The sequence below is a fragment of the Pungitius pungitius genome, chromosome 13 (assembly GCF_949316345.1).
Source record: "Pungitius pungitius chromosome 13, fPunPun2.1, whole genome shotgun sequence".
NCBI classification, from domain to species: Eukaryota; Metazoa; Chordata; class Actinopteri; order Perciformes; family Gasterosteidae; genus Pungitius; species Pungitius pungitius.
Window position 1 is genome coordinate 10496886 of NC_084912.1, and position 26894 is coordinate 10523779.

At 43.7% G+C, this 26894-nt stretch overlaps 2 protein-coding genes across 7 annotated transcripts; both read left to right on the forward strand.

Moving 5' to 3' along the window:
• Positions 1–3472: 3472 nt before the first annotated feature.
• fam135a (family with sequence similarity 135 member A) lies at positions 3473–18187 on the forward strand. 6 transcript variants are annotated; one of them, XM_062566541.1, is made up of 21 exons: positions 3473–3800; positions 5634–5814; positions 6399–6478; positions 7321–7460; positions 7980–8050; positions 8164–8337; positions 8572–8698; positions 9655–9808; positions 10344–10421; positions 10796–10845; positions 11734–11892; positions 12040–12113; positions 12267–12421; positions 12544–14380; positions 14503–14663; positions 14766–14857; positions 15782–15879; positions 16168–16319; positions 16489–16599; positions 16705–16818; positions 16960–18187. In XM_062566541.1, exons 2-21 carry the CDS (start codon positions 5738–5740, stop codon positions 17163–17165), a joined length of 4110 nt encoding a protein of 1369 aa, XP_062422525.1. In that variant the 5' UTR covers positions 3473–3800; positions 5634–5737; the 3' UTR covers positions 17166–18187. The 6 variants fall into 6 exon arrangements, with proteins under 6 accessions (XP_062422525.1, XP_062422524.1, XP_062422526.1 ...); XM_062566540.1 differs by having other exon boundaries at positions 5685–5814; XM_062566542.1 differs by having other exon boundaries at positions 5685–5814; positions 11737–11892.
• A 592-nt stretch (positions 18188–18779) lies between these two features.
• On the forward strand, positions 18780–26857 carry zgc:172136 (uncharacterized protein LOC566376 homolog). Its single transcript, XM_037465154.2, has 14 exons — positions 18780–18980; positions 20823–21003; positions 21169–21259; positions 22348–22427; positions 22617–22693; positions 22821–23016; positions 23136–23291; positions 23709–23774; positions 24198–24266; positions 24370–24544; positions 24899–25183; positions 25303–25434; positions 25526–25596; positions 25671–26857. The coding sequence occupies exons 2-14, from the start codon at positions 20926–20928 to the stop codon at positions 25959–25961; spliced, it is 1767 nt and encodes a 588-aa protein (XP_037321051.2). The 5' UTR covers positions 18780–18980; positions 20823–20925; the 3' UTR covers positions 25962–26857.
• The last annotated feature ends 37 nt before the right edge of the window (positions 26858–26894 follow it).

Sequence of the window (26894 nt, forward strand, 5' to 3'; positions counted from 1 at the left end):
TTGTGTTAATACCTTAATTGTTTTGCATTAAATCAACCTGGGATGCTCGCTGAAATTTTGAACATTTTACACCAGCCGCCATTAATTAGTACGATAGGATCATGACGAGATGTCCAATGGAACTAGTGGCTCCACACAAGTCGCGTCCCAAAGAAAATGGACAAGTTTTTACTACACATTAAGGCCAAACCCTGAATTTTCTGCATCATTAAAAATAGAAAGCATGCTGTGTTTGCGGAATACGCAAGCAACAATCTGAGACTCATTATTAAAGCATAACTGGAATGAAACTCTTAGTTGTGAGTTAAAATGTGTTGAATCATTAAATGCACATTAAATGCATTTGGACAACTATCCAAATGTGCTCCATAATGTATGACTTTAGACTAGTAAAGTCTAAATGGAGACAAAGCAGACTTCAACTACTATTCAAATGGTTTCAGTTGCATAGGCAGTGCAGTGGTGCTCTGGTGGACGTACTGGAATTGCCACCACTGGATTGTCTTTGAGTTTTCCGATCAACGTGAAGCCTTCCAAGCTGACTTTTAGTCGTGGTGGTATATTCCGGGAGCCGACCATGATGCAGTCCACGAAAAGGTTTACAGAGTGCCTGCTGATTTGGAGCAGGACTTGGTGCCACTTGTCATTGAAAAGAAAAGTCAGAGGGCCGAAAGCAACAGTGTGTGTCCCGGTGTCCCGTGCTGTGAAGGTAAACTCCAGAGACTGAGACTCCCCGTTGAGTCCGACGGCCAGCTGCTCCCTCTCATTTTCAAACTGCATTTGCCAGATATTCCAGTTTTTGTTGATAGCGCTGCCACTCATGCGCAGCAGGGCCACAAATGCAAACTCTTCCGGCAGCCCGAGAGGATAAGCTGATCTGAAATGCAACAATGAAGGATGAACTATTAAACTCGCAGCTTTAATGTGGTATGTGGTATGTGGTAAGTTATTTTGTCAGAAGGATTACATTGGTACAGGTAAACCAGGTGTTTTATGTCCAGGACCATGGACAGGGTAAATGACGTTATACCAGCTCAACAGCTAGAGGTCAGTATTCACCCATAGACTCTGAAGTTTACCTTGTGTTAATCCTGAAGTTGAATGCTGGGCCAATTCGATAAGCAATCTGCTTTGGAGTTGATCCTTTAACCTTTTTAACAGTGCCCCTTCTGGCCAGCTCAGCAATGTTGAACTGGGAGATAATGTAAAACCCTAAAAGTGCAGGGACAGAGAGAGTGGATAAATGTTAACATCATCTTGGAGATGACCTTGTTCTTATTGTATCACAAATATCACGTATATGTAAAACATATCTTTTTACTTTTTCCAAGCTATGGTAAAATAACTATTATGATTTTTGCATAATAAGCCATACATAGTTGTATCAGTATATACTAAATATATAGTTGTATAACTGTTGTGCAGGGAGGGCAAATAAAAAAACTGTTCTTATAGTTTTTGTGAATCCACCTGAGAGGTGATCCTCCCCAATGCTGATCTCAGGGCACATGGACTGCTGTTCAACATGAAGGCCAACTTGGGATGAAAAACGCACTGCTGCAACATGGAAACAAAGCATCTGGTCAGTAGTCAGTGTGTGTGTGTGTGTGTGTGTGTGCGTGCGTGTGTGTGTGTGTGTGTGCGTCTGTGCGTGTGGGTGTGAGTGTGTGTGTGGGGGGAATAAAAGCTCAGTGTTTGAAAAGCTGCGCTGCTTGCATGAATAAATATTAGGCTCATCTTAGTAATCTCTGACTGTTTGTCGTTTCCTTTTTAACACTTAAGTTCAAGATTTGCCTGTTATAAATAATCTGGACAATAAGTTAAATATCTTATTAAGTTTGAATAAATGTTTCACATACAACTTTTGGTTCCTTTAGACATTTCCCAAGCAGGCTGCCAGCATTGTATTCATGATCTGACACTAGTGACGTCTCTGCAGTTAACACTGTAATATTCTGGGTATTACTATATAATGCACAGTGTGTGAAAGATAAGGTGACTTACTGCAACAAAAACTATGTAGCCATAAAATGAATGCAGTTAAACACAGTTTGTCGGGTAAAAAAATAAACAATTATTCAATGTCAAGAGGAACGTGCAGAACACAAAGAAAGTGTTTCAACAAAGAGAAACAGCAGCAAAGGTATAATTAAATATTCAGAATGTAATGGATTGATAGATACTGTTAATCAGCATTCAAGTGAACCTCATTCGTCTTTGAAGCAATGCAGTCGTTGAGTCTTTTTCATGTGAAATTATTACATGATTATGTTTACCTTCCTCACTGTTATCTCACCAATTGCACCTTGCAGCGAAGAAGACTACTTACTTTGAGAATAAAGTCCTGTGCAAATATAGTGTCGGATCCAATAGCAGCAGCACAGTGAGTACAGAAAGAAATTTCTGGAACATAATCAGAAAAGAAATTGAGTTAAGAAGAGTTTTTTTGCATGATACATGTTGTACGTATTGAAATGATAGACTGCCACACATTTGGCACCAATTGTATATGAGTCACAACACTCCCATGGTCACTGAAACATAAATAGTTTACCTTTTGACTGGACCCATTTCGTAGCTTGATCTGGAAACACCTGCAGCTGGCTGATTCTATAGATCGACTTTCCCGAGAGAACAAGGCGTTTAGTTTCTCCCTCAGCAGGAGTGAAAACCTTCAACTCACAATGAGGTGTCTCTTATAGGCTCCACTGTCATATATTTGAGGGAGTGAGTCAACATACTCCACAGCGTCAACTTTGCATTCCACTCGAGTTATTTTGCTCCCACCTAGGATTTATTGTTCATGTTTTTTTTTCCAAGAAAAAGGTGATTGTATCCCATTTGTTGTTCTATTATTACCATCGTGTATACCATAACATAAAGTATATTAGGTGTGGAAACTGCATTGGCTTAATTTTTCCTGCACTTTTGGGAACTACATACCCCTGTGATCTCCATGGTTTCAGTGTTTAGACGGCATTTCTTTTAGTGCAGTCTAAACTGAAAATCAAGAGAAGCTTTAAAACGAACTGTGTTTGCTTTGTTAGACAAATACGATGTATTCTCCTGGCCAAGTGTTACCAAGAACCCCAGAGTTTTTCACTCATTTGTTTTAATGTAAAATGTCATGAAAAATAGAAAAATAGCCACACGGACATTCAATTCTTTGTAATTTGTTTAAGCCAACTCAAAGCGTCTATACACAGAGAATAAAACACAAAGCCAAACACACAGACAGCCAGTGGGCCTAACAACACAAATGTATGGACAAAATAAAGTTGAAATATTAACATTTTTAACGGCTTGTTTACAGATAATGACAACATATATACTACTGGTACGACTATTAATGACACAATCATGTACCCAACACCTCAACATAAGTGTTGAGGTGTACATAATTATACCATTTATATTTATGTGCATTCATTTTGCATGTGCGTCAACTCTGGAATGTGCAGTAACGCGCAGTTGGGTGTTCGTAAGCGGGCTGGTGGAGCTGCGCTCGTGGGTGCTGCTGTCAGCTCTTCGGGGTGAGCCCAGTTAGCTTGATGGCTATCCAACGCACACACACACACACACAGACACACACACACACACACTGCACAGGGAGATCCGTGGCCACTCTGATCAGTGTGTCATTTTAAGGGCGTTTCTCCTCTTAACACTTGCCAAACTAGGAAGTGTGTAGTCAGCACATTAGGGTGTTCTGGCCGCGGTTTCCTGCGAAAGGACGGCGAGAGGAGCGGAATTGGAGCTAGCGCTTGCCCGCTAGCCAACGATAGCCTGCCGACGCAATGGTGAGTAGCGTTAGCTTGCTTCTGCTAATGTTCGACCCGGGCATAACTGTTCTGTGTGTGTGTGTGTGTGTGTGGCTAATGCTACGCTAGCTGTTACTGTTGAGTTGGCGACGCAGGGCAGTTTTTTTTATTTCACGGGGGTCTGTTCAAGCATGTGACGGTATGTGTTTTGTGGGGCCCTTAGCTTCCCACCTGTAACCCGTAAAACCCTTGCCGAGATTGTGCCCACTTGACAGGGACGTGAACCACCTCACTTAACCCACTCCTGTGATAGCACCTGAATCTCTCTGTAGCTAACCGCTAACATTAAGGCATGAATGGATGCAGAAATGGGGTTCTAGCTTGTGACCCCAAGGCGACCGTGTTTATAGTAAAACATTTATTGTACGTGAAGGCCTTCTTATATATATATTTATACACATGTATGTGTATACATTTTAATAAGATTAGCGTTAGAAGTTTGACTGTTCTTTCCTCCGACGTAACGTTAACTTAAGTTTTGGACACACGCATCAGTAACTTAACGTCAGGCTGACGTTGGAATCCGGGAATGTGGCGTGATGTTTTCCGATTAGTTTTTCCCAAAATGAATATTGTATTAATTGTTTATTAACAAACGTTTAATCCGCATTTGGCCGCTGAGTTGGCACTAACGTTTCAGCCATCTACGCAGTTAACACCTTTCTTCACCCTCTCGTATCATCCACATTGGCCTCCTTCACATACGCGTAGTGTCACACGTCCACACCAAGGTCCGAGACTTAACTCGATGGACCAGTTGTACACACCTGCAGTAACAACCATAAATGTACATTTACTTGAGTGTCCTCACAGCTGAGCTGTTCATGTAAATATTTATAGATCTGTGTTTGTACAGCTGTAACAAATGGCTCCCCCCTTGCCTCCACGTCATTGTCTTCCACCTCGCAGTTTGAATTCATCCTTAGGTTTGCTGTAGATTGATTCTCGGTGCCTTGATTCATTTGACCTTTGGCTCAATCTGTCTGCCAAAAACATGAATTGCCAATTTCTGTGAAACATGATAAAGTGGAAATGAAACTTAGGTTAAATCGTAAATGAGTCAGGGACAGACGGTTTATTCATTTAAACAAAGACACCATACTTTGTTCTTTGTGTCGGGCCCCCTTAAATTCTGACAGCTTTTAAAAGATAACTTACTTACTTACTTACTATTTTCCCTTCATTAGGGATCTGCCTCAACCAGGTCAAATTCCCGGGGGGCTGTTTGTGTCTCATATTGTTTTTCCCTTGCATGAATACAATGACTTGTTGTCCCTCCCTGGATGATTTATTCATTTCAATGCATGACTAATTTAGCGGCCATCTGTATGATTATTTTTTGCCAGTTTTATTTCCCCCATACTACAGCCAAAAACCACGACATGACCTTTTCTGTAATTAGGTCTGAAAAAGATCTTAATAATAGCTTAACATTTTTGCATCTACTTACAAGAATGTCTGTTTTTTTTTCTAACACTACCAATTGGTAACATTGTGTTTCAGGCCTATGTTTGCAATGTTATCTATAATACTTCCCCTGCTATGCTAACGCTAAAATGATCAGGGCTGTTAACCAATTAGGTACAGTGGACAGGATGCCTGCTATGCTTGATGTAGACCCCACTCTCTCACTTACTCTTGTAATAAATCCCAGTGAAAGATAATCTAAATCTTGCATATTCTTTAACTGGATCAGATGAATGTGTAACTACTCCTCTGTTGTCTTGTAGTATCTTACAGAAGTTGACAGGGCTTGATAATAGCACTTTGTGTAACTTGGTGGATCATTTCTGTGCTCTCTTGTATTTACAGCAGTATGAATCCTGGAGCTTAAATGACTCTTCTGAGTTCTCTAACCTGTAGGCCTACAGATGTACCCCAGATGATGTAAGGCACCCCTGCCTGTAGAGACCAAGATGACTGAAGTCCAGGCCACGGTGGAGTTCTCTGTGGAGCTCCACAAGTTCTACAATGTGGACCTGTTCCAAAGAGGGTGTGTTTTTGGTCATATTTTTGAAACTGGTTGTGATTCATTCACGCTTTACCAAATATGTATATATCACAGACGGGTCTACCTTGCTTATTCAATAAAGCCACTACGATTGCATGCTTTAGAGGGATTTGAACAAGCTTTGGGTTGCTGCTAGTGCTAGAAGGGGACCAGGATCTGTGTCAGAGAAGCCATCTCTATCTGCCTCAATTCCCGCTGAATTTTAATATATCTTAATCACAGCTTTGCTGCAGGGATAGTAAAAACTATTTGTGTTTAATCGAAACCTGAAAACGTATCTCTTAGAAGGCCTCTATCCCCAAAGCTTTAGTAATTTTCACAGCAGCCGTCTAATGACACTTGGCCTTGCTGAGATAAAACTCCATGCTGCTGGCTCGTCTCTGCTTTTAAGAGCTCAGGTTTGCCACAACAGTGACCACAACAGAAAGTGCTCATTGATTATTCATAAAAGTTGTGGGGTCATTTTGCAAGTGCTTGTGGCTGACAGGTGTGGTTTGTCCCTCCTTCACCGAGCCTTCAATGGTGTTGTGGACGAAGCTTATACACAGTGTGTCCTTCATTTCCAGGTTCTACCAGATTCGTGCCGGTCTGAAGTTGCCACCCCGGTTTCCACACAAAGTCGAGCCCAGTCTACTTCACCTGGGAGGTAAATACATAATTGAGGATGGAAAGGGACCTTTTCCCTATTGGGAAAGGATCCTTGCACCCTTTGTGGATCCAGTTAGTCAACACAAGCCCGGTCCCTCATCTTTCAATGCTCCAATTAAAACCATCAAAGTAGTAGCACAAGTAGTAATACTGCTTAACTTGCAGTGTTTATCAAGTATTGCGCTTCTGCTTTTCTTGTCGAATGGCTGTTTGTGTCCCCGTGAAGGCAGGTCACACTAGTTAAGTCCTTCTTATGCTTTGGGTGGACTTGCACACATCACTTTCAACTCTTTGATATTGTCATTGTTCCATCGAAAATTGTTATTGCAGATTTGTCTACCTAGTTGTTTTGTCAACAGGGAGCTGGTAGGGCACTGGCTTATCTCACAGGCCAATCCTTGTTCTCATTATTTCTCTAAGGCTTTATAGAATATGCTGCACCCCTTTGCTTAAGAGACCGGCACTGCTCATTTTGCACAAAGCCCTCAATTCTTTGTTTCTCAAATCAACAGGATCATCAGAGGTGTTTAATTCCAGTGCTTGAATGTTTTAAATTTCATTTATATTACAACACCTGGTTGAATAGAGTAGACACAGCACTTCACTAGGCTTTCATCTCCATGCACCAGTTGTATGAATATTATGATCCGTAGGTTTGCTTCTTTTTTTTTCGATCAGCAAAATCCATCTAGATTTCTCTCCATCTGTGTAGCAACACATGACACACTAATGGGTCGTTGCCTTGCACGTGTTTTTAAAGTTCATACAGAAAATAATTTAAAACAGACGGTCTGCTATAATTGTTTAATTTTTTTAAATATTCTGATGTTTTTTGTCCAGGCTCTGATCTGGCGTTTCCTGCTTCAGTCCAAGATGAAGTCATCTGCAGCAAAACGTTCCAAATTCTGTACAAGAGTGAAGAGGTTGTGGTCAATGATGTCCTCCTCTTCAAAGTGATGATGCTGCTGGATGAGAAGAAGGTACGTTTTCCTGCATTTGTCATTTGTTAAATTGGTGCACAATCTGACCAGGGATCTGATTACTATGTGCAATAATGTTGACTTAAAAAAAAGGATTCTACCAAAGGCAGACAAATAGAAGAAGCATGATGTTCACGCAACATGTCAGAGGAACGGATTGAACAGGAAGTGAGCAACTTTGAGAAACCCCCCCCCCCCAAAAAAAGCTGTGATGAATGAATATCTGATGCCAAATTGCTTCTGTTATGTGAGTTGACTTGCTTGGAGAGCCTTGTTTTTGTGCTGAGGTTCAGCTGTTCTAACCGAGCACATGGGAGTGTTTTGGACATCTGCTCTGTCCTCAGGGAAACCATAACGTTTTCCAAAGGCTTCAAAATGTATCCAGCTTATTAGTGCTGATACCATGAAATAAAAAAAGTCGCACCTCGAGCGGTGTTGCATAGATCCTGCTGATGGGGTCAGCACATCGTATGCTTTCAACACTGGCTCTAAATTGTCTTCTTTTTTCAATATTCTCAGGTAGAAGAGTCCCTCAATGACATTGATTTCCAGCTCTTCTTGGATTTATATTTCACAGATGGCGATTACACGTAGGTGTTGCAACATTTGAACGACATGTTCTTATTTCAGTGCCTGTCAATTCGATGTTTGCATCTCATGAGAAATGACACTGTATCTTGTGTTCCCCATTTCATTTCCACAGACCAGATGATCCGAGCACTCTGCAGAATATCAGTGGCCGCACACTTCGTTTGCACTTTAGCCTTCAGCGAGGCATCCACCAACACGTCAATGTCATGTTTGACTACTTTCACCTGTCTGTCGTGTCCGTAGCCATCCACGCCTCCCTAGTGGCTCTACATCAGCCTCTTATCAGGTCAGAGTGCTTCCTAACACATGGACGTGTTAAACACTCACTGAGCAGAGTTGTGCTGCAGCTTCTGTTGTTCGTACATCTCCATCATGTTATCTGCCATTGTTGTTTGCAGTAGATTCAAACTTTTTTTATTTAACTTGACATGTTTGTACAGTACTATTTTATAAATATAAAAGTTAGATAGATATCTGTGGTGGTTAGCAGCGTTTGAGTTCCCTCTGTGTGTTTGCCTAGTTTGCCTCGACCAGTGAAAAGCACGTGGCTCAACCGCAACGCTCCACCGCAGAGCAAAGACTCCATCATCCCGCCTCTGGAAAATGTGGTGTTCGGTGGCAGTTATGTCAAGCAAGTATCATCAGATGTAAGTGAACCTCTTTACGGCGAGTACAGTGTATTTTCGAGACGGTCACGTTTCATTTGTAGATGTCTCTTGTTGAGTCGTGAAAATCTAAATGATGCCACTGTTGTATCGCTTTACAAGTATTCTGTATTACAAAGGGCTAAATAAAGCACATGAGAAAAAGTAAGCGGTCATAGACCTAATAATACTTTCTATTTATGAGGGAGAAATAAAGCTGAAAGAATAAAAACATCCATTGTGTCTGGGCAAGGGGGGGGGACCTACCAGTTCTACACGCTTTGATCACTACTCTGATTGGACAGTTCTTCAGCTCGGGCAGAACGACTGTTCCATTCATTGCATTGGAAGCACACAGGGACTCGTCAGGACAGATGGGGCATCCATCAGGCCATTGTCACATTTGGCCAGGAGTAATTGGCCTCTCCCAACAGCGTGGTGGTGAGCTAAAGCTGCCCCCCCGCCCCCACCCCCCAGTGCGGTAGTGTGTGAGCGTAGCAGGAGTCATTCAGACTGAGCAGAGCCATAGACCTGAGCGTTCCTCTATGCAACGCTCGCAGTCAGCATGGGACAACAAACACTATTCATTTCACCAGAGGTATCTGTGCCCAAAGAGCAATAAAGCGCTGATATCTCCGCAGAAACAGAAAATGTCTGCAAGCACCCACTACAGAACACTATTGAAGAACCATGTTTTCAAACATTCATTGATTTACCTGATTTTGTGTTTTTTTTTTTTTTTAAGATTGTGTTTAACTTTGTAGATTTAATGCATTATTTAAAAAAAATAAAACGTTTAATATTGGGTTGCTGAGAGTTTTACTCCAGCCCTGCTGCAGGCTCTCAGCTGAAATGTTGTTTACAGCTGCTGAGGATGTTCAAAACGTCAGTGATTTTGATATTGTTTACAGAATGAAATCACCTACAGCGTCTCGTCTGTGTCCCTTATGATCCCCCAGGGCAGGGCATTTCTGGTGTCTGACCACTGTCTGCAGCATGCCTTCAGTCTGCACCATAACCTCTGCTCCAATCTCCTACTGGCCTACCAGGGCCTCTTTGACTACTTCACCTCCATTACCAAGGACCTGCCCTCCTCCCATCGTATGGAACTAGGTATACAGCATTATAGCTTCACTGCAACACATGTCCCAGTGTGGGGAGAACAACGGGTTGTACCAAATCCTAAATCGTATATTACACAGTCATTTTATTTGAACTCAAGCACTGGGGAGACACAAGTATTCTCAGGGTCATACAGTACAATCAATGGCTTCTGAATGGTTGGATTTTCATTGTTTTTTTGTTTTTTTCAGCGCCTGTGTTTGTTGTATATTCCAAGTTTGTTAAATTCTCATATCATTTCACCTGACCCTTTCATACTGACATATTAGTCCCTATAGAGCACACGACCCGCTAAGTGAATTCAGCAAGCTAACTGTGGTTCATCTTAGCTCATTGTACCAAATGTTTGTTGCACTCGTTCGATAAGTCTATTAACCCCTAGACTGAAGCCCCAGAATAACAGCTTCTGAACACAAGTCATTGTTGTAACTGGCTCATTAAACCTAACCCACACAACTGGACAAATATTAACCTATCCCCAAAGACCAAACAAGGTTAAATATGCCTTTATGTGCAATCTTACTAGCCAAGTCCAGCATGCAAGTCCTATATGAGCGAGTTCTCAGGAGACCCTATCCCCGAAGTCAAAGGCACGTCTACATAGGTATGTCCCGAGCCTTCCAGTACCTGAAATCCGCCTTCCTTCCTCTTTTATTCTTTTTCACTCTAGTTTCCTCTTTGTAGAAAACACTATATCCTCTGTATGTCCTATTCTTCAGAGACATTATGCTGAAATTGCTGTTGTGTGTGTGTGTGTGTGTGTAAAATATACAGTTTACTCCATCTTTCTTTATATCCAGGCATTGGTCAAAGAGTCCTAACACAGTGGTTCTCTAGAATTTGTATTGACTTCTGAGTGCTGTCTAACACCACATCCTTATTCTGCCTGTGTCACAGGCCTTTTAAAACCATTGTGCATAATCCAATAGATGAGTTATGAAAGTCATTCTCAGTAGTGCTGTTGCTCTGCATTCTCAGAACAACTCGACTTGGATGCCCGTCTAGCGGAGTTATGTGAACATGTCAAGGTAAGACCTTTTTGATCTTTTCATAGGAAAGTAACACGCCTGGTGTTTACTCATTAGGTCAGGAGGAGGTCACAAGAAATATGGCAAAGGGCCATATAAAAGTTGAAGAAGAAAAGTGACCTTAAGGTGGATACAATGGGAGCATGCGTGCAAACTGGGTTTGTGGCTGCAAATAACAGCCGCCCCAGGGGAATAAGGTTCACATTTGCATTGTTGAGAACCCTTTTTGGAGTAGAAAGGTGCCCCGAGACGTGTTCGCAGTCACTGAATCCGTTGTGCCGCTGCTGTGTTCATTTGCAGGCAGACAGGCAATCTTTCAGATGGTAAAATACTCTTTTTAAAACCAGTCTTTGCAATGTTTCATAATTGTGTAGGTGAGATTACCACTCTTTTGTAGTTGGATACTGGTAGGTTAGCCTACTTGCGGTTCTGAGTATGAGAGAATGTGCTATAGAGCTGTAGAATTTCTGCAGATGAGGAGGTACTTTATGCAGGTTAAGGTCCACTTGTTTGTTGCAGTGTGCAGCACCTTCTTTCCAAATACAGTTTTTCATATTAGATAACAGTAGCTATGACAGACACAGGACTTGAAATAGATACGGTCTATTTATTTTCAAGACCTCATATTCAGCTTTAATTGAATATCAAAAGCAGGTTTTTAGGATTGTAAACTATTCAGTTGTCTGTCAGCAGTGCAAATCCAAAAGGAACGAAAATACAGGACAATATGTGCAAAGTCTCTGCTGACGCAGACCCACAGCCCAAAACACTTCTCCAGTGGGTCATGAAATCGAGGGATGATTTTTGTTTGTGTTCAGACCTGTTTTTTTTTTTAGGGAGTAATGCTCATTTGAGCCCTGTGGGTGACTTGTGTCCTCTTCCTTTTAGCAGAAAGCAGAGTCCCCTGACGAGCTGGCAGAGCTGGTTAATATGAACCTGGCCCAGCTCTGCTCTCTGCTCATGGCTCTCTGGGGACAATTCCTAGAGGTAGTTTCCCTGCAGGAGCATGTTGCTGCCCTACTAGCCATGGAGCACCATACACTGAGGGTGAGTCCCAACCTCTTAAATCTGCTACAAGAACTCGAAATATGTGACAAATTACCTTTTTGAATTACCGGAATCCTCTTTTGATCCTAAACTATACTCCAGAGGCTAAATCTCAAACGTATACTCTGTAATATGGTTTTGTTACAGGTGAGGCGGTTTTCTGAGGCTTTCTTTTGTCTTGAACATCCAAGACAATCTGCACTAGCGTATCAAGAACTACAGTAAGTCTGTCCACCCTATATAATAATATAGTGTTTGATGACAGTATTTCAGACCAGTTGTTGCTGTCACAGGCTCAATAATGCAGGTATGTTTTTTTTTTTTTTCGTTTTTTTTTCTCACTTTTCTCCATCCTCCCTCCCCTCCTCCAACAGTGCTTACAGTCACCAGCAGATGACTAATGCTATCAAAAGCTCCAGCTATTTCTTGTCTTTGCCTGCCCTTCCAGTGGAATGTGCAGACCTAGATGGTGATGTCAGCTCCCTGCCAATCATTTTTGAGGATAGATACCTTGATTCCATCACTGAAGGTCAGTAATACAGTCTTACCGCTCAACTACATGTAGAATCAGTAGGCGTTGACTATTTGTTGTAAAACATGTTTTTTGTCTCTTGCCTCTTTTTTGTGTTTTGATATTGTTTGAATCTGAAGATCGCGATGGGCCCTGGCTGGGCGTGCACAACGCAAGGACCGGCGGAGCGTCCAGCAAAACGGACAAGCCCAGCTCCAAGGAGTGCAGTGCAGCAGCCAGCCCCGTACCCGAGGCTCAGTTTGCCACTCTGGAAAACACCTGGCCAGACAGCTATGACGCACCACCCAAGTCCAAAGGCAAGTCGGTTAAACTGAAGAAAAACGCAAAGGCAGAGAACTCCAAGAAGCAGATTAGCCCGGCCGCCAAGGACTCTGTGGTGTTGGTGGGCTATAAGAACCTCAAAGCTCCTAATGCTGACGCAAAGCACATGGAAGGGGAAGCTCCCTTAAACCCAGAAGAGGATCGAGGTGCATTACAGAGTGACTCGACTACTTATTTACGGACTTATGCAAATTCGGTTTTCGACTCAGGTGCTGTGGAGTCTGTTGCAGATGACAATGTCCAGTCTGCTGCTTGTCCAAGAGGTTCCTTTAAAAAACCTACAAACACTGACACACAGAATAATCCTCAGGCCGGTACTGGGGTTATAGCTACATGCAACCCGCTGCTTCGCAAAGACAACCAAGTCAACCACGCTGGCCAAAAGCTGCCGCAGTGGCCTGCTGGGCAGAAGCAGATCGCGGTGAAACCAAGTCAAAAGGACCCCTACCAGGGGGACAAAGTCACCGTTCTGCTCCCTCATGAGACTGATGCGACTGTAAGCAGCAGTGTTTCCGGGATCACCCAGACCGGCGTCTGTGAATCAAAGCAGTCTGTAATGGACATTTTTGAAAGGCCCGCTGCAGAAGCAGCGCTGCGTAGCCAGGCCGGTCTGGTCCCTGCGCAGGCGAAGAGTGATGTCATCAGGCTGCCAGATGGAGGAGCCCCCAGTGCCTCGTCTCGACTCTCCGACTCTGGCATCGAAAGTGAGCCCAGCTCTTTTGCCACTCAGCTGATTCCAGGACTTCAGAGCTTCGCAAGGCTAGACTTTGCCGAAACCGCCACCGCCCCCCTCCAGCCAGAGAGGCCCCCCCCGAGTGCCGCTCGACGGCCAGTTCCGCAAGGCTCGGCGCCGAAGCCCGGAGGAGCGGCAGAGATTCTACACCGAGAAAACACCAGTGCTGTCAGCGGAGTGCAGTCTTCCCTCACCTCCATCAACTCCTTGCCCTCGGATGACGAGGGGGAAAGTTCCTCCAGTGGAGCTGAACACCGAGGCAAGAAGTTCAGTGTTTTGGTGCAGGAGCAGAGTCTGGTGTTCTCTGGTGACTCCAGAAAACCTCCCTCTGGCTTGGAAACAGACTCCAAATTAACAGGCGTCTGTGATCTTGGGCCAGAGGGAGCCGCGGGTTGTGGGACTGTCAAAGAGTCCCGTAGTGACCCCCACACCACCTGCCCTTCCAGCAACTCCGCCACCAGCAGCACCGACCTGGTGAAACGCGGCATGGTGGAGAACTACTTTGGCTCGTGCTCTAGCGCTGACGTGTCCGAGATAAGCCCCGTGGAAACGTCCGCCATCACCCTGGGAATCCAGGAGGGACCCCGGGCCGAGGAGGACGAAGACGAGCCCGAGCACGAGATGATTGAGAACGGCTTCTACGAGGAAGGGGATGGCTTCGCCTTCGTCAACGGCGTCGCCGGCGAGGAGCGCGGCGGGGCCGCTTCGGAGGCGGGTCTTCTGTTCGAGCAGCTCGGTATCTGTTACCCCCACGAGACAAAGGACCTGTCCAAAGCTCCCATCTGCTCCAACCGAGCCTCCGGCAGCGCGGGGCACAGCTCGGGCAGAGCTCCCCGTCCCGCCTCCTCCTGTTCCTCTAACCTGCCGTGGTATGAGTGTGCTTCCACGCCACAGACGAAAGCGTGAGTCGTACCGCACTACTTTCTTTTTTTTTTTTTCTCATATCCCGCTTAATGTAGAACTTTATTTAGGTGTTGGTCCCGTCCGAGCACGTATTAAAAAGTATTTTTCTGTAATTACGCAGGTTCGTTAAGGCAAAGGAGGAAATGAAACAGTTAAAGCTCCCGGGCTTCTTGTACAGTGAAGTATCTGAGCTGGCGTCCACGGTGCCCTACTTCAGCTTGGAGGAAGATGAAACTTGTGAGGAAGGCATCCATCTAATAGTCTGTGTCCACGGCCTGGACGGTAGGAAATCGGACTGTCTGATCTCAATCACTGGCTTTAGTCTTCTTCTTTATTTTTTACACAACCTGTTGCGTTCGTCTTCTATTCACTTTGCGGCTGCAGGCAACAGTGCTGACCTGAGACTGGTGAAGACTTACCTGGAGCTGGGACTGCCTGGTGCTCGCATAGACTTCCTGATGTCAGAGAGGAACCAGGTGAGTGGATAAGCCGACAGAAACTACTGTCGTCAGGGCCCTGTTCCTCATACGTTGTTTAACTAAGTCGATCAAATGTCCTGAAAATAACTAAGGATTGAAGTCAGGCTCTCTCGGTTCCTCAGAGGCTGAGCCGCACTCAAACAATGTTGATTGGAGATTCTGTCCGCTGGTGCCCTCTGTCTGCGACCATTATGGCTGCACTCCCCCTGATATAATTGTACGGGAAACACCTGTATTGTATCTCGCCTTCTGTACACATGACATCAGTTGCAGTCACTCCATCCCGGGGAGGATCCACTTAAAGGGTTTTTCATTTTTTGGGGATTTTTTTTTTTTTTTTTTTGCCAATGTGAGGGTTTTGGGGATACGGGATGTGTACAGACTGTAAAGGCATCTACGGCAAATTTGTGATTTTGGGCTCTAGAAAATCAAATGAATGGAATAATCATGGCAAAATCTTACTCCACGATGGTTAGAAACACAGCAAAATACCGCAGACAAGTTGGGGGAATGTTGAGGCAAGTTTGAAGTGCCTCATCACACCATTCAGTCAGATTGTATTTCTTTAAATGTGCCTGCTGGCAGTATGTTTAATGGAATGCCTCATCCAAAGACATCTTGCTAGTGAAAATAATTATCTCAACTCTTTCAGAATAAAACATAACCAAAGAGAATCTAATTGATACAAATGAAGATAAATGTACTGTAAGTGGTTAAGTATCACGTTTATACATGTATCTGAAGGTGACTGAGTTATAAATTGCCTCTGCATCGCCAACATTGTTGCTATGGTGATTTTGCCAAACTTTATTTTTCTGGGAACCAAAAAGCCTGACCAGGGCCCTGTTCTCCTTATGGGTGAGCTGTAGCACCTTGATTGTCCCTTTTTGTTTGTTCATTAAACTCTCTTTTCATCCACAGAATGATACTTTTGCTGATTTTGAGTCAATGACAGACCGACTGCTGGATGAAATAGTCCAGTATATTCAGATATACAACCTCACAGTGTCAAAGATAAGGTAAAATCTGCTGTACACAAATGCAATAGGTGGTGTATTATCTAAAAAAATAAATTTAAAAAAAGAGGACATTTAAGTGGTTTATTAGATCGCAATCAGTTCTTTAACCAGAATCCTAAATAGGTTAAAAAAATGTATATTAACTTATTATGTTTTTTTTTTTTTAGCCAACTTCTTCACTCCAGAAATAATCTGGAAATGTCTGTTAGTTGAATGTGTTTTGCGACACTGTAAATGTATGAAAGATGTGCATATAAATGTGGTCTGCTGTCGTTGTGGTCTCTGCAGCTTTGTGGGTCATTCTTTGGGGAACCTCATCGTTCGCTCAGTGCTGACTAGGCCCAGGTTTAAGTGTTACCTGAGCAGACTGCACACCTTCCTCTCCCTTTCTGGACCTCACCTGGGCACACTGTACAACAGCTCTGCTCTGGTCAACACAGGTGCGTTTCAAAACATTTAGCTTCTGGTGAAAGACAGCATTTTCAGATGCTTCACTAACCTCTAGTTGCCACGGACATTCTTTATTTATTTATCTCTATGTATTTATCTATCTATTTACGCTCTGTCATTGCGGTGGAGCCTGTGAAATGACTGTTTGTTTGTTCCTAGGCCTTTGGTTCATGCAAAAGTGGAAAAAGTCTGGGTCACTCCTTCAGCTGACTTGCCGTGATAACTCTGATCCTCGCCAAACTTTCCTCTACAAACTCAGCAAGAAATCCGGTAAGCTTTTAGCTTAACCGCCCCCCCCCCCCCAACATTTCAGATTGTATATGTGGAATAGGAGATGATAAAAATGAATTTTCTGTCTTCCCCGTGCTTTTGAAGGTCTGCAGTTTTTCAGGAACGTGGTACTGGTGGGGTCACTGCAGGATCGTTATGTCCCCTACCATTCCGCTCGAATAGAAATGTGCAAAACCGCGGTAAAGGACAAACAAACAGGTGGGTTTGGATTTAATAGTCACGTCTCCACACTCGACCATACGCCATCACACAATTCCGCTCATTGAGGGCTCAAATGAACTAGAGGTCATATGAAGGACCAAACGGTGCCCTGCTCAGCCCTTCTCTTGTCCACACCAGGTCCCGTGTATGCCGAGATGATTGAGAACCTGCTGCTGCCGGTGCTTCAGAACAAAGACTGTAATCTAGTGCGATTCGATGTCATCCACGCTCTACCCAACACGGCCAACTCCCTGATTGGCCGGGCCGCCCACATCGCCGTGCTGGATTCTGAGATCTTCCTGGAGAAGTTCTTCCTTGTTGCGGGCCTCAAGTTCTTTCAGTAGAACTGTGGAAGAATCAAACACTGTTGGACAAGAGGAACGTGGAGCTAATACCTCACTTCAGCTAGACCTAATTCTGATTATCCCATCTGGAAATAATCTCTTGTTTTTTAAAATACATGTAATCAGTTTTCAAAGAAATGAGCAAAATTCACAACTTTCTTTCTCATTTCATGTTTATATTGGAATCACAGCGGATTTTTATTCTTTTCTATGGTAATCTTTTAAATGTTTTTTTGTTCTGTTTTGGAAGCCCCACTCCCTCCTCCTCTAACAATATGCTATATTTTCAGTCGTATTTATGTATTCTGTTTATACTTATTCAATTCATTTAAGATGTTGAACTGGATATGTAGCTGCTATACAAATGAAATGGCTGTTTTGGTGAGCTAGCCCAAATCTCTGCACATAACGTCCTCATCCTAACAAATGTTTTTCACTGATTTTAAGAAATTCTGCATTTATATGCATCACAACTACATTTTAGAAGCTTTTGTACAGAAAATGGTCATTTGTACAAGTTACTTTTGTATCAACAATTTTCCATCATTTTTATTGACAGATTGCATTGGAAATAGGATTGTTGCTCAGACTTTGCGACCCTTGCTTAGGTCTTAGTACTTGCTGTTCTTTGCCATCGCAGAATTCTGTGCAATATTCACCCAACCTGGTGTTGGGAGAATAAAGCTTCACCTACAGCATAAAAACTGTTTTAATACAGGGGTTTTAAGCAATGATCACAATTCAGCAAAAGCACATATTGGTAATATGAACTTATTTTATTGAAAGTATTTGGTTGACGTAAGTGGAAAGTATTTCTTGGAATTAAAAAAAATATTTCTTGGAAAATTGTTTATATTTCATCGTATTCTACCATTAAATATGCATATTCTAAAGTTGGTCAAGTTACTTTTCATTCTTATCATTATTTAGATTCTTTTTTTTCAATTGATCAAATGGCCCTGCAGATGGCAGTGACATCACAGTAACGTGTTCTTTTAAAGACCAACAATAAAAGTGGGAATTTGTGTGGAGTGTTTTGCTTCGAATCTTTACGGCAATAATATAGCCCACATGACTAAAGTATAGACATTTATGTGAATGAATAGCACTCAAGTCCCTGAGAAATATTCTTAATCACTTTAATCCAACGTCAAACAAGATAAAGCAGCATAAAAAGGTCGCATTCCTTATGAGAAGCGCCATAACAAAGGGGTTAGACTACCAGCGATTACTTCATCCACTTCAAGTGAAGCTTATTGGAAGCACAGAGACACCGAGGTATTGGTGCAAGCACATTTTTACAAATTAAGCACATGCCAATGTTCAACGAAAACGTGACGAACATGAAGCCTGCTCAAAGCAACAGCAGAGGTCCCAAACAAGTGCGTTGCCTGGGACTTTAATTAAAACGAGATCGCTAAACCAACTAAAGATAGGGGACGTGGCTGCCGGGATCGGCGTAGAAAATGTATTTTTTTATTTTTAATTGATGTATACAGAAGTATTTCTATTGTCATTCACTGAATTACCACGTAACTAAATATTACACGTAGCATTATTTTACTAACACCATTTTACAGCAGGAGTGTCTACAGAGCGATCCCTACCACATGCCGTAGTGGTACGGCCCAGCCGCTGGGGCTGCTCCGGGGTTGGAGGAGAAGTTGGGCTGCAACACGCAGCGGGAGAAACTGGCGTCCTCCTGAAACTTCTGTCATCGTTTTGTTCGGCAAAGGAAACGTGGATTTCTAGTCGGAACGAGCACGACGACCTGCTCCCGAACACTTGAGCCCCTTCGCCTCGTGTGATGTGACGGTGAGTCACGGGCCGCTCCGTCGCTGGTTAACGTGAAGGGAACCGGCGTCAACGGAGTGACGTTGGTTCGAGGTGCACTTGATGCGTTAGAGCCGTGCCGCGGACTTTGGAAACGTTACATGTGACTTAAATGCGCCTCTCCTGCTCTGTTTATGCTGTGTTTATAATGTACACATATGTTTAATGAAGTAACGTTTAAGCACACCGACGCTTAAACCAGAGTTCACCGGCAACGGGGCGTTTTGCACTTCGGCTTCTAGTTTCTTAAAAAAAGAACAAGTGTGTGTTGTTTGGAAGCTGTGAATGTGGCTGACCTTCCTGCCTCCTGCTGCGGGGTGAGTAAGTCACATCGAGGCGGTGGTCCTCTTCTCTTTGGGAGGGTGAGCCCGTTCTTACTCGGTCCCGTTGCGGCGGGCCGTGGGGGTCACCGTGCAGCGGGGATTGTGATGATGACACACAGATGGCTTCTCTCGTGTGATGCCAGGTTTCCTCCCGGTCGGCTCCGGGATGGGGAGCCAAGGGAAGGGGGTGAGGAGGCTATATGAAGACTAAGCGTAGTTTACTTTGTGTTTGGCCGATTTAAGGTTGGTACTGCTTCAATGTTTCATGCATATATTGGTTGTACCGGTAATAAGGCAGCGTCATCAACCGATCCATTGATAACTAGTTTATTGTTTGTTTTGGGTTTGTTTCAATTCCTCCTCAGGTAAATTCATATTGCATTGAAGTGTGGATTGCAAGTAGAAAGGTCCAAGTGTCCTTATTGAAATTTTCACTCAGGCCCAGCTTTCTTACTTCTTTTGTTTTGTTGCTCCTTCTGTCTGTTCCGTCTCATTACAATACAAATATATGGTATAAGTCATCTTTAATGATGCATATACGTATAACTCTATTTCATGTGCATATGAAAGGGTGTACATTAAGTTTAAGAAGCCCTCAAAAACTAGATTGGGTTTAAAAAGAATACTGTAAGAATGATTTATATTTGAGCCTGTTCTTTACCTTGTGCTACATTATCAGTGTAAATGTACACTATAGTTTGACTTCCAAATAGGTGAGACATTCAGGCTACCGGTATTTCAGGTTGTCTCCTGACGGTTTGCACTGACACACAGTGAGTGAAGATGTGTTTGAACTTGTCCGTAATCATATCTGGCACGACAAATAATTTGCTCTCCGTGCCCAAAACGTAACGTAATGCTCTAAGTAGATCCTACAACTAGTTTCACACACTGCCTTCACACACTGCCTTCACCTTTTTTCTTTTATTTATCTCAACAAACGTGTGTAAAACCTATGCAAACATATTTGCTACAGTCATAGAAAGTTTGATGCAGTATGTTGCCAGGGAACAGAAGTTAGTTTGTCCGAGTTATGGATCGCTTCAGTCCCGGTTCATTTTTTTGTTTTTCTCCCTTCTGCCTTTCTCACTGCTTATTGTCAAGAGCAGGATTTAAGGGGATCAGAGTGGGCGCGGCAGTAATTAACCTGATTTACGTTAATCAGATGAGTCTCATGCCGCTTGGGGCTTGAGGTCACCACAGTTAGCTTCAGATGAGTCTTGGTTGCAAGTAGACTGTCTTTGTTTTGCTATCTTCAGCATCACATTTTTAGTTGAATGATCATTTAGGTCCAGATGTGTTTTTTTTTTTCTTCCTTTTTTGTTTCAAATACATATAATAATGTATTTGATTCAGTGTTGGCAGATTAATGCATTTTTACAGAAGGTTACCTGTTACAACACAGAACCTACATCAGAACAAATTTGTTTCTGCACAATTCAAATAGTCGCTCCTTTGTTCTACTGCGCTTACCTCACTCTGATGTCATCCGTCTTCTCAGGCGCAATATGGGCGAGCTTCCCTGGAGCAGATAAAACGGCGACGGACAGAGGAAGCAGGAGGAGACGGAGGAATTTCAACAGAGAGAAAGTACCTCGGCCATCATGTCCAACTCGATGAAGCAGGAGAGAACCATTTGTGTCCTCCTCCCCAACAAAGACCAGCTGGACATCACCTTCGGGGTGGGTGTTGTGGATGTCTCCAGCTGTCCTCTTGGCTATCACCAAGAGATGGTCATAACCGATGTTCAACATTCTCTTTATCTTTGTAAAACTATTCTTGACTGCAGTACATAGTTTGAGAATGCGTATTGAAAGCCCACGTCTTTGTCTTTCTATGCTTTCCAGCCTAAGACGTCGGGACAGGATGTTTTTAATCGAGTGGCGGAGCGTCTTGGAATCAAAGTGCTGCACTTTTTTGGCCTCACGGTGGTGAGGGGTAAGTTGAATCCTTTTTACCCACCCCCCACCCCCACCCCCCCATCCGCCGAACTCGATTGGAGCGTTTGCGCTGGAGTACGAGGCGGTACTGAGCGGGTCGTTGATCGGTTTTATGCACGCACGCCACGTTCCCTCAGTCAGTCGGTCAGGTTGGAAACAAGGGCATCGTGTTTGGATTACGCCGATTAACTGCAGGGCTTTGCTGCACTCTAGATTGCTCTGGGTTTCTTTTTGTTTTCACAAATACGCTGAAATGCCTCGGTAATCCATTGTGGCTCCACCCGAACGGGAAAACTTTTTTGCTTTTGTGGTGTTGGTTCAGCGATCACTTGGGCCTGGATTCCTGCAATATTAACTTCATTAAGCCTGGAATGCACTCTTGCATTCCTCCTCTTCACTGAGGGGAGGGCCGGGTGGATGATGAGAAGAGGAAAGGGGGGGTGGAGGTTGGGGAGCTAGTCATGACACAGGCCGGCTGACAAAACACTCGAGACTTCCATGAAGGACGGAGGGTGAAGGAGCCGCAGTGAGTCAGAGTACGCTGAAAGGACCGGTGGATGTTTAGTGGAATGAGTTGTGAAACAGCTCGGCAAACGCCATTTGGCTACGCAAAGTTGAACAAAGGAGATAAGGTGGATCCAACAAAAAGAAAAGAATAAATGCCCATGTCATGACTCATTGGAACCCGGCTGAGAGTGATACAACATCCTTATTCCCAGCAAAGGGATTCATCGTCATTCTGAGCCCCTCGACTCAAATAGAAATTAAATGGAAGGATAAAAAGCTAATTATCAAAACTAAAGCTGTGCTTTTTTCATCATCCCAGCCGTCCACACATTTTGAGAATGCTAGCAGTGTGTGGTCTGCCCTGCCATGCTTCAACTGAAATCAGAAAATAAATGCATTAAAAGTAGCATTGTCGTCGTTTGCCTCCTAGTAGCCTCATTAACAAAGGAAAGAACCAGGGCTTTTCTCTTTTAGGCCAATGAATTCCTTTGTTGAGCCCATTTTCCGCTTGGTTACATCGTGGTCTTGTTTGCTTCCTAACTGTCGGCTGGTTTCCTCGTTGTCTTTTTATCCTCCCAGACAATGAGCACATCTTTTTAGACTTGGAGGAGAAAATCACCAAGTACTTCCCGAAGGAATGGATGCAGGATTTTGGAAAGGTAAGGCAAAGGGGGAGAACATTTGGATGGAGTAAAATAATGGAGCATATTCGACTCACTGTCCAAACGGTTAAACATCCGTTAATTGGGAGGCGCCGCTCTGTGGCCTACATGCACCGACTTCTTTTTCATTTAGCATGACAAAAAGATGCACGCGGACTTTCTCTAACCTGTCTGTCCTTTTCACAGGGACTACTGAAGAGACCGTTGCCTCTGGTGCTCTGCCTCAAAGTGCAGTACTACGTAGAAAACGGTCGACTCTTTAGGTGCGTCCTTTTTCTACACGCGCTACGTGCATCTTCCTGACTACTCGATAAGCCTGCGCGTTCGTCCATCTTCGTCTTCTGTCTAACTTTGCGTGCCTCCCTCTCTCTTTTTGCTGTGCGGTACCAGTGAACGTAAGGCACGGCATCTCTACTACTCCGACCTGCGGGAGCGGGTGCTGCGCTCTGAATGCCGTCAGCAGGAGGAGGTGTACTTCCAGCTGGCAGGTTACGCCCTGCAGGCCAATCTCGGTGACCACCCTCTGCCTAGGGAGGGTGTGGAGGTCACTTCTTACTTTGAACCCAAGGAGTACTTTCCCCCTTGGGTAGGTGCAAGTATTTAAATGTTTAAAAAGAAAAAAACAACTAAAATTATAATGCACTCATCCTTATTGCGATGTACTATTTTACAGTGCCAATGTCTGACTCTTTTGTCCTGGTGTAGATTGTAGCTAAGCGTGGCGTGGACTACCTTCTCTGCCATGGGCCCAAGGTGCATCAGGATCTGTGGGGCATGTCTACTCGGGAAGCCATGCTGCTCTTCATCAAGGAGGCCTGTCGACTGGAGGACGTGCCCGTCACGTTTTACAGACTGCAGAAGGTGCAGGCTGTTCTTAAAATGAGAAATGTTGCTTTATTAAGGCTGGTGGGTAGCGGAATTGGATTTCAACACATTCTTTATCTGCAGACATTCCAGACGCATTATTTTCCTGTGACAAAAGTAATGTCTTTTCCAAATTAAATATGAGTTTGGCTTGATTTGAGCTTTGCTGGACAAATGACTTTGGTGCAGTTATGTCGTTACATTCAGTTTACTGTCCTCCCCATCACAAGATTACTCCTCTACTGAGTGATATTTGGAAGGCTGACCCCTCTGGTGTGTAGGGTTCAGTCATCACTTTTGATTTGTTGTTGGCAGCAGCCCGTTGAAGTAGGAGACGGGCTCAAGTTTGTGGTGCAGCTATCTTATCAGAATGTCTCACATACCTCTCTGACATCTTATCATTCATTTGTCCAGGACAAAAAGGCAGAGAAAGGAACGGCATTACTCGGTCTGACCCTACGAGGAATGCAAGTTTATCAGGTATGTGCCTGTGCGAGTGTGTCATAGATGTATAGCACGTGCGTATTTAAGGGTGAATCTGCGTCTGCTCAAACGCTGGTCTTCTGACTGGACGTGTGAAGAATGTGTGGGATCGCCACCAACAGCAACGCACCAGGAGATACGAGTAGTCTGCCGTGCCAGTCGGTTGTTTGATCTGTCCATCACGGGCCATCTGGGGGGGATTAGGGCTCCAGGCCTGGCTGATTAAAGAGCCAACAGAGCGTGAGTTATCTGGAGAAGCCAGTAGCCTCTTCACCAAGTCCAGATGGTTCCTTTGAGCAAGAAGACAATTGATTATTGATCATTCCTTTCAAAATACTTCCCCGTAGACGTCCCGTGTTGTTCAAGCACAAAAGCTGAGTTTAGCTGTTAATTTCAATTGTGTGTGTTTTGTGTTCATAGGAGGTAAACAATGTGCGACAGATGCTGTACAACTTCCCCTGGTCAAATGTGGGACGTCTCACCTTCCTGGTAACCACACATCTCAATTCCATTCTCTGCTCAATGTATGTTGTGATCATTATTTAATGGGCGTTGGCTATGTACACTCGGGATAACAGAGTGTCTCATTCAGGGTAAGAAATTCGAGATCCAGCCAGATGGCTTGCCGTCAGCCAGGAAGCTGGTTTACTACACCGGGTCATCGTTTCGCTCTCGCCACCTCCTCCTGCACCTGAGCAGCAGCCATCGCCTCTACCTCAGCCTCCAGCCTGCCCTCAAACACATACGCCAGCTGGAGGAGGGCGAAGGTGAGGAAGGAGGGGCAATACACGGACATGATTAGTATCGGGGGATAATCAACGTTTGGCTGGTGGCCACTTGAAGGCACTGAAAGTTTAATGCAGGACTTTGTAAAAGAAAGTTGTTCCATCAAAAAGAAAGCATAAGGATTCGGTCACCCTTTTGAAAATAAGTGTTCTGGTGTGTAAATATAGTAGCCTCACCAGATATGCCGTGAGGAATTTTTAAACAACCCTTAAAGGGTTACCAAATATTATGTCTAACATTTTATTGGCAGCTTCTTAACAAATAGCCTCAGTTAAATTACATAATTTATGTTGCAATTTTCCAAAAAAATGAATAAGGGTTTTTGTTGATTTTAGATAAAAAGCGTTACAGAGAGTCCTACATTAGCGATGACCTGGACATGGACCCCCCCGGCAGCGAGAGCAGCCCTGGTCTGTCCCGACACTCCACCAGCAGCTCTGGGATTGAAGCGGATGCCCGTCAACACAGCCTCTCCACCGAGATGGCCTCCATGGAGGAGGAAGGTCAACGGCAAGCGCAGAGTCGTTTCGGCTCCGCGGCCAGCCGCGGCAGCGCCCGCACCTCTGGGTTTCACACCGGCCGCAAGGCTCCAATAGAAGACGAGGGGTGGCAAGAGGAAGGTGAGAGGATTGGATTTCTTGGTTCATGTTATTGTGATCTTAAATGCATATATGGCCACTACAGAAAAGAGATGGTATCAGAATTTCCCCAATCTTGATTTCTAAAACGTTTTTCCCAGACATCAAAAGTGATATTGGAAGTCCACCGGGGGTCCTGGTGGACTATCCCGATGAGATGTTCCAGTTGGCGGATCTTCTGGATGGAGTGTCGGTGGATTGTTCAGAACTCTCCTCAGAGACTCTCTCATCGGGTATGAATCATTTGATAATGACATGGTGCAGACATAATATATAAATATAGATTTTATTTGTTTTAACAAGCAAATCTTTTGGTCTCTGCAGAAAACAAAGCATGTCCCCCAGACAGTGATGAAGACCTCGGAAAATTACGTAACAAGGATACTTTAAAACAGGTTGGACATCTGTCTTCTTTCCATTGACTTTCTCTTCCATCTCTGGATGTCTCGGATGCATCGCATTAGCTTTTATGTTAAAATCTAGGGCGCAGGTTTGCGTGGAGCGTCACAGTCAAAGCCTAGATGACGTACGTCTGTTTCCCCCCCCGGCTTCCCTGGGGACGACGCAGCCACCCGACTCCTCCCTCAGCTCTACCTTTGGCCTCCCGGATGCCTCAACATACACAAAGACCCCCGTTGAGCAAGGCTATGACCCTCTTTTGCACCGTCAAGCCAAACCTTCCTTCTATGGCCGCAGGTCTAGCAACTGCCTCTCTCTGGTCATGTTAGGTGACCAACAGTTCCTGGAATTCCTACTTTGAATACTCCCAACTGCCCGCTGTCCACCGCTACGCCTCCTCTTCATTCATTCACAGTGCGGGTTAACGTGTAGGTTGCCAACACATGAATCGTTTGTGTGGGGATAACACGCGACGTGTGTGTTTTTAAAAATTGCAGAGAGACATTATTGAAAATGACACACCTCGTGATTCTTCAATAGAAACGGTGTGTATTAGAGAACAGCTCGAATTCAGCAAGATTTCAATTGATAAATGGAGCATATTTATTAATGTTGTATATTGTGTACATACTACTTGCACTATTTTATAATTTCTTATTATGTACTATATTTTATAAGTCCATGCTATTCAAATGTTTCATTCTGAACAGGTTTGATGTCGGCGGCAAAACGTTTTCTGTTAAGACATTTTGACATTGTCTTTGATTATTTCCTTGTTTTATTCAGGGGAAAGTTTAAAAGCACTGTGCTGATGTTTGTTCTCTTGCATTTTGTTTTTAAAAAAATATATTTTTTAATATACTCTATTTTTGTATAGTGTGCTCGGTCATGCTTTTCCTATTAATCTGTATCAGCAGTCTAGTTGCTGGTGTGGAAAATCCGGCTGGTAATGTTATTACATGAGAAAAGTATTATTTGTAGCACACTATTTTTCTATAATTAGGTTTATAATGAATCTACAGTATTTTTGTATTAGGTAACTCCCAGACAAACCACCTTGTCTACTTTTTCAGACATTGTCTTCCACTGTTTGGTAAATAATAATTGGTATGCAAAATAACTGACGTCTTAAGCCTATAAATATGCAGTCTGAACAATTAAGTCCATCAACACTTTCTTCCAATGCCAGTATGTATGAACGGTCAGAAAAACACAATTAAGTTGTATTATGATGGTGAAAATAAATGTTCCACTAAATGTGTAGTCACGTTGTCATAAGTGATTCATGTTACGC

Excerpts from the sequence above, each read along its gene's own strand:
- fam135a (XM_062566541.1), top strand. The coding sequence starts at position 5,738 with ATGACTGAAGTCCAGGCCACGGTGGAGTTCTCTGTGGAGCTCCACAAG. Across the intron at positions 12,114-12,266 it reads CTAGCGTATCAAGAACTACA|TGCTTACAGTCACCAGCAGA; the intron begins GTAAGTCTGTCC and ends CTCCTCCAACAG. Across the intron at positions 16,819-16,959 it reads GGTAAAGGACAAACAAACAG|GTCCCGTGTATGCCGAGATG; the intron begins GTGGGTTTGGAT and ends TGTCCACACCAG.
- zgc:172136 (XM_037465154.2), top strand. The coding sequence starts at position 20,926 with ATGTCCAACTCGATGAAGCAGGAGAGAACCATTTGTGTCCTCCTCCCC. Across the intron at positions 22,694-22,820 it reads GAAAACGGTCGACTCTTTAG|TGAACGTAAGGCACGGCATC; the intron begins GTGCGTCCTTTT and ends GTGCGGTACCAG. Across the intron at positions 23,775-24,197 it reads GAGGAATGCAAGTTTATCAG|GAGGTAAACAATGTGCGACA; the intron begins GTATGTGCCTGT and ends TTGTGTTCATAG.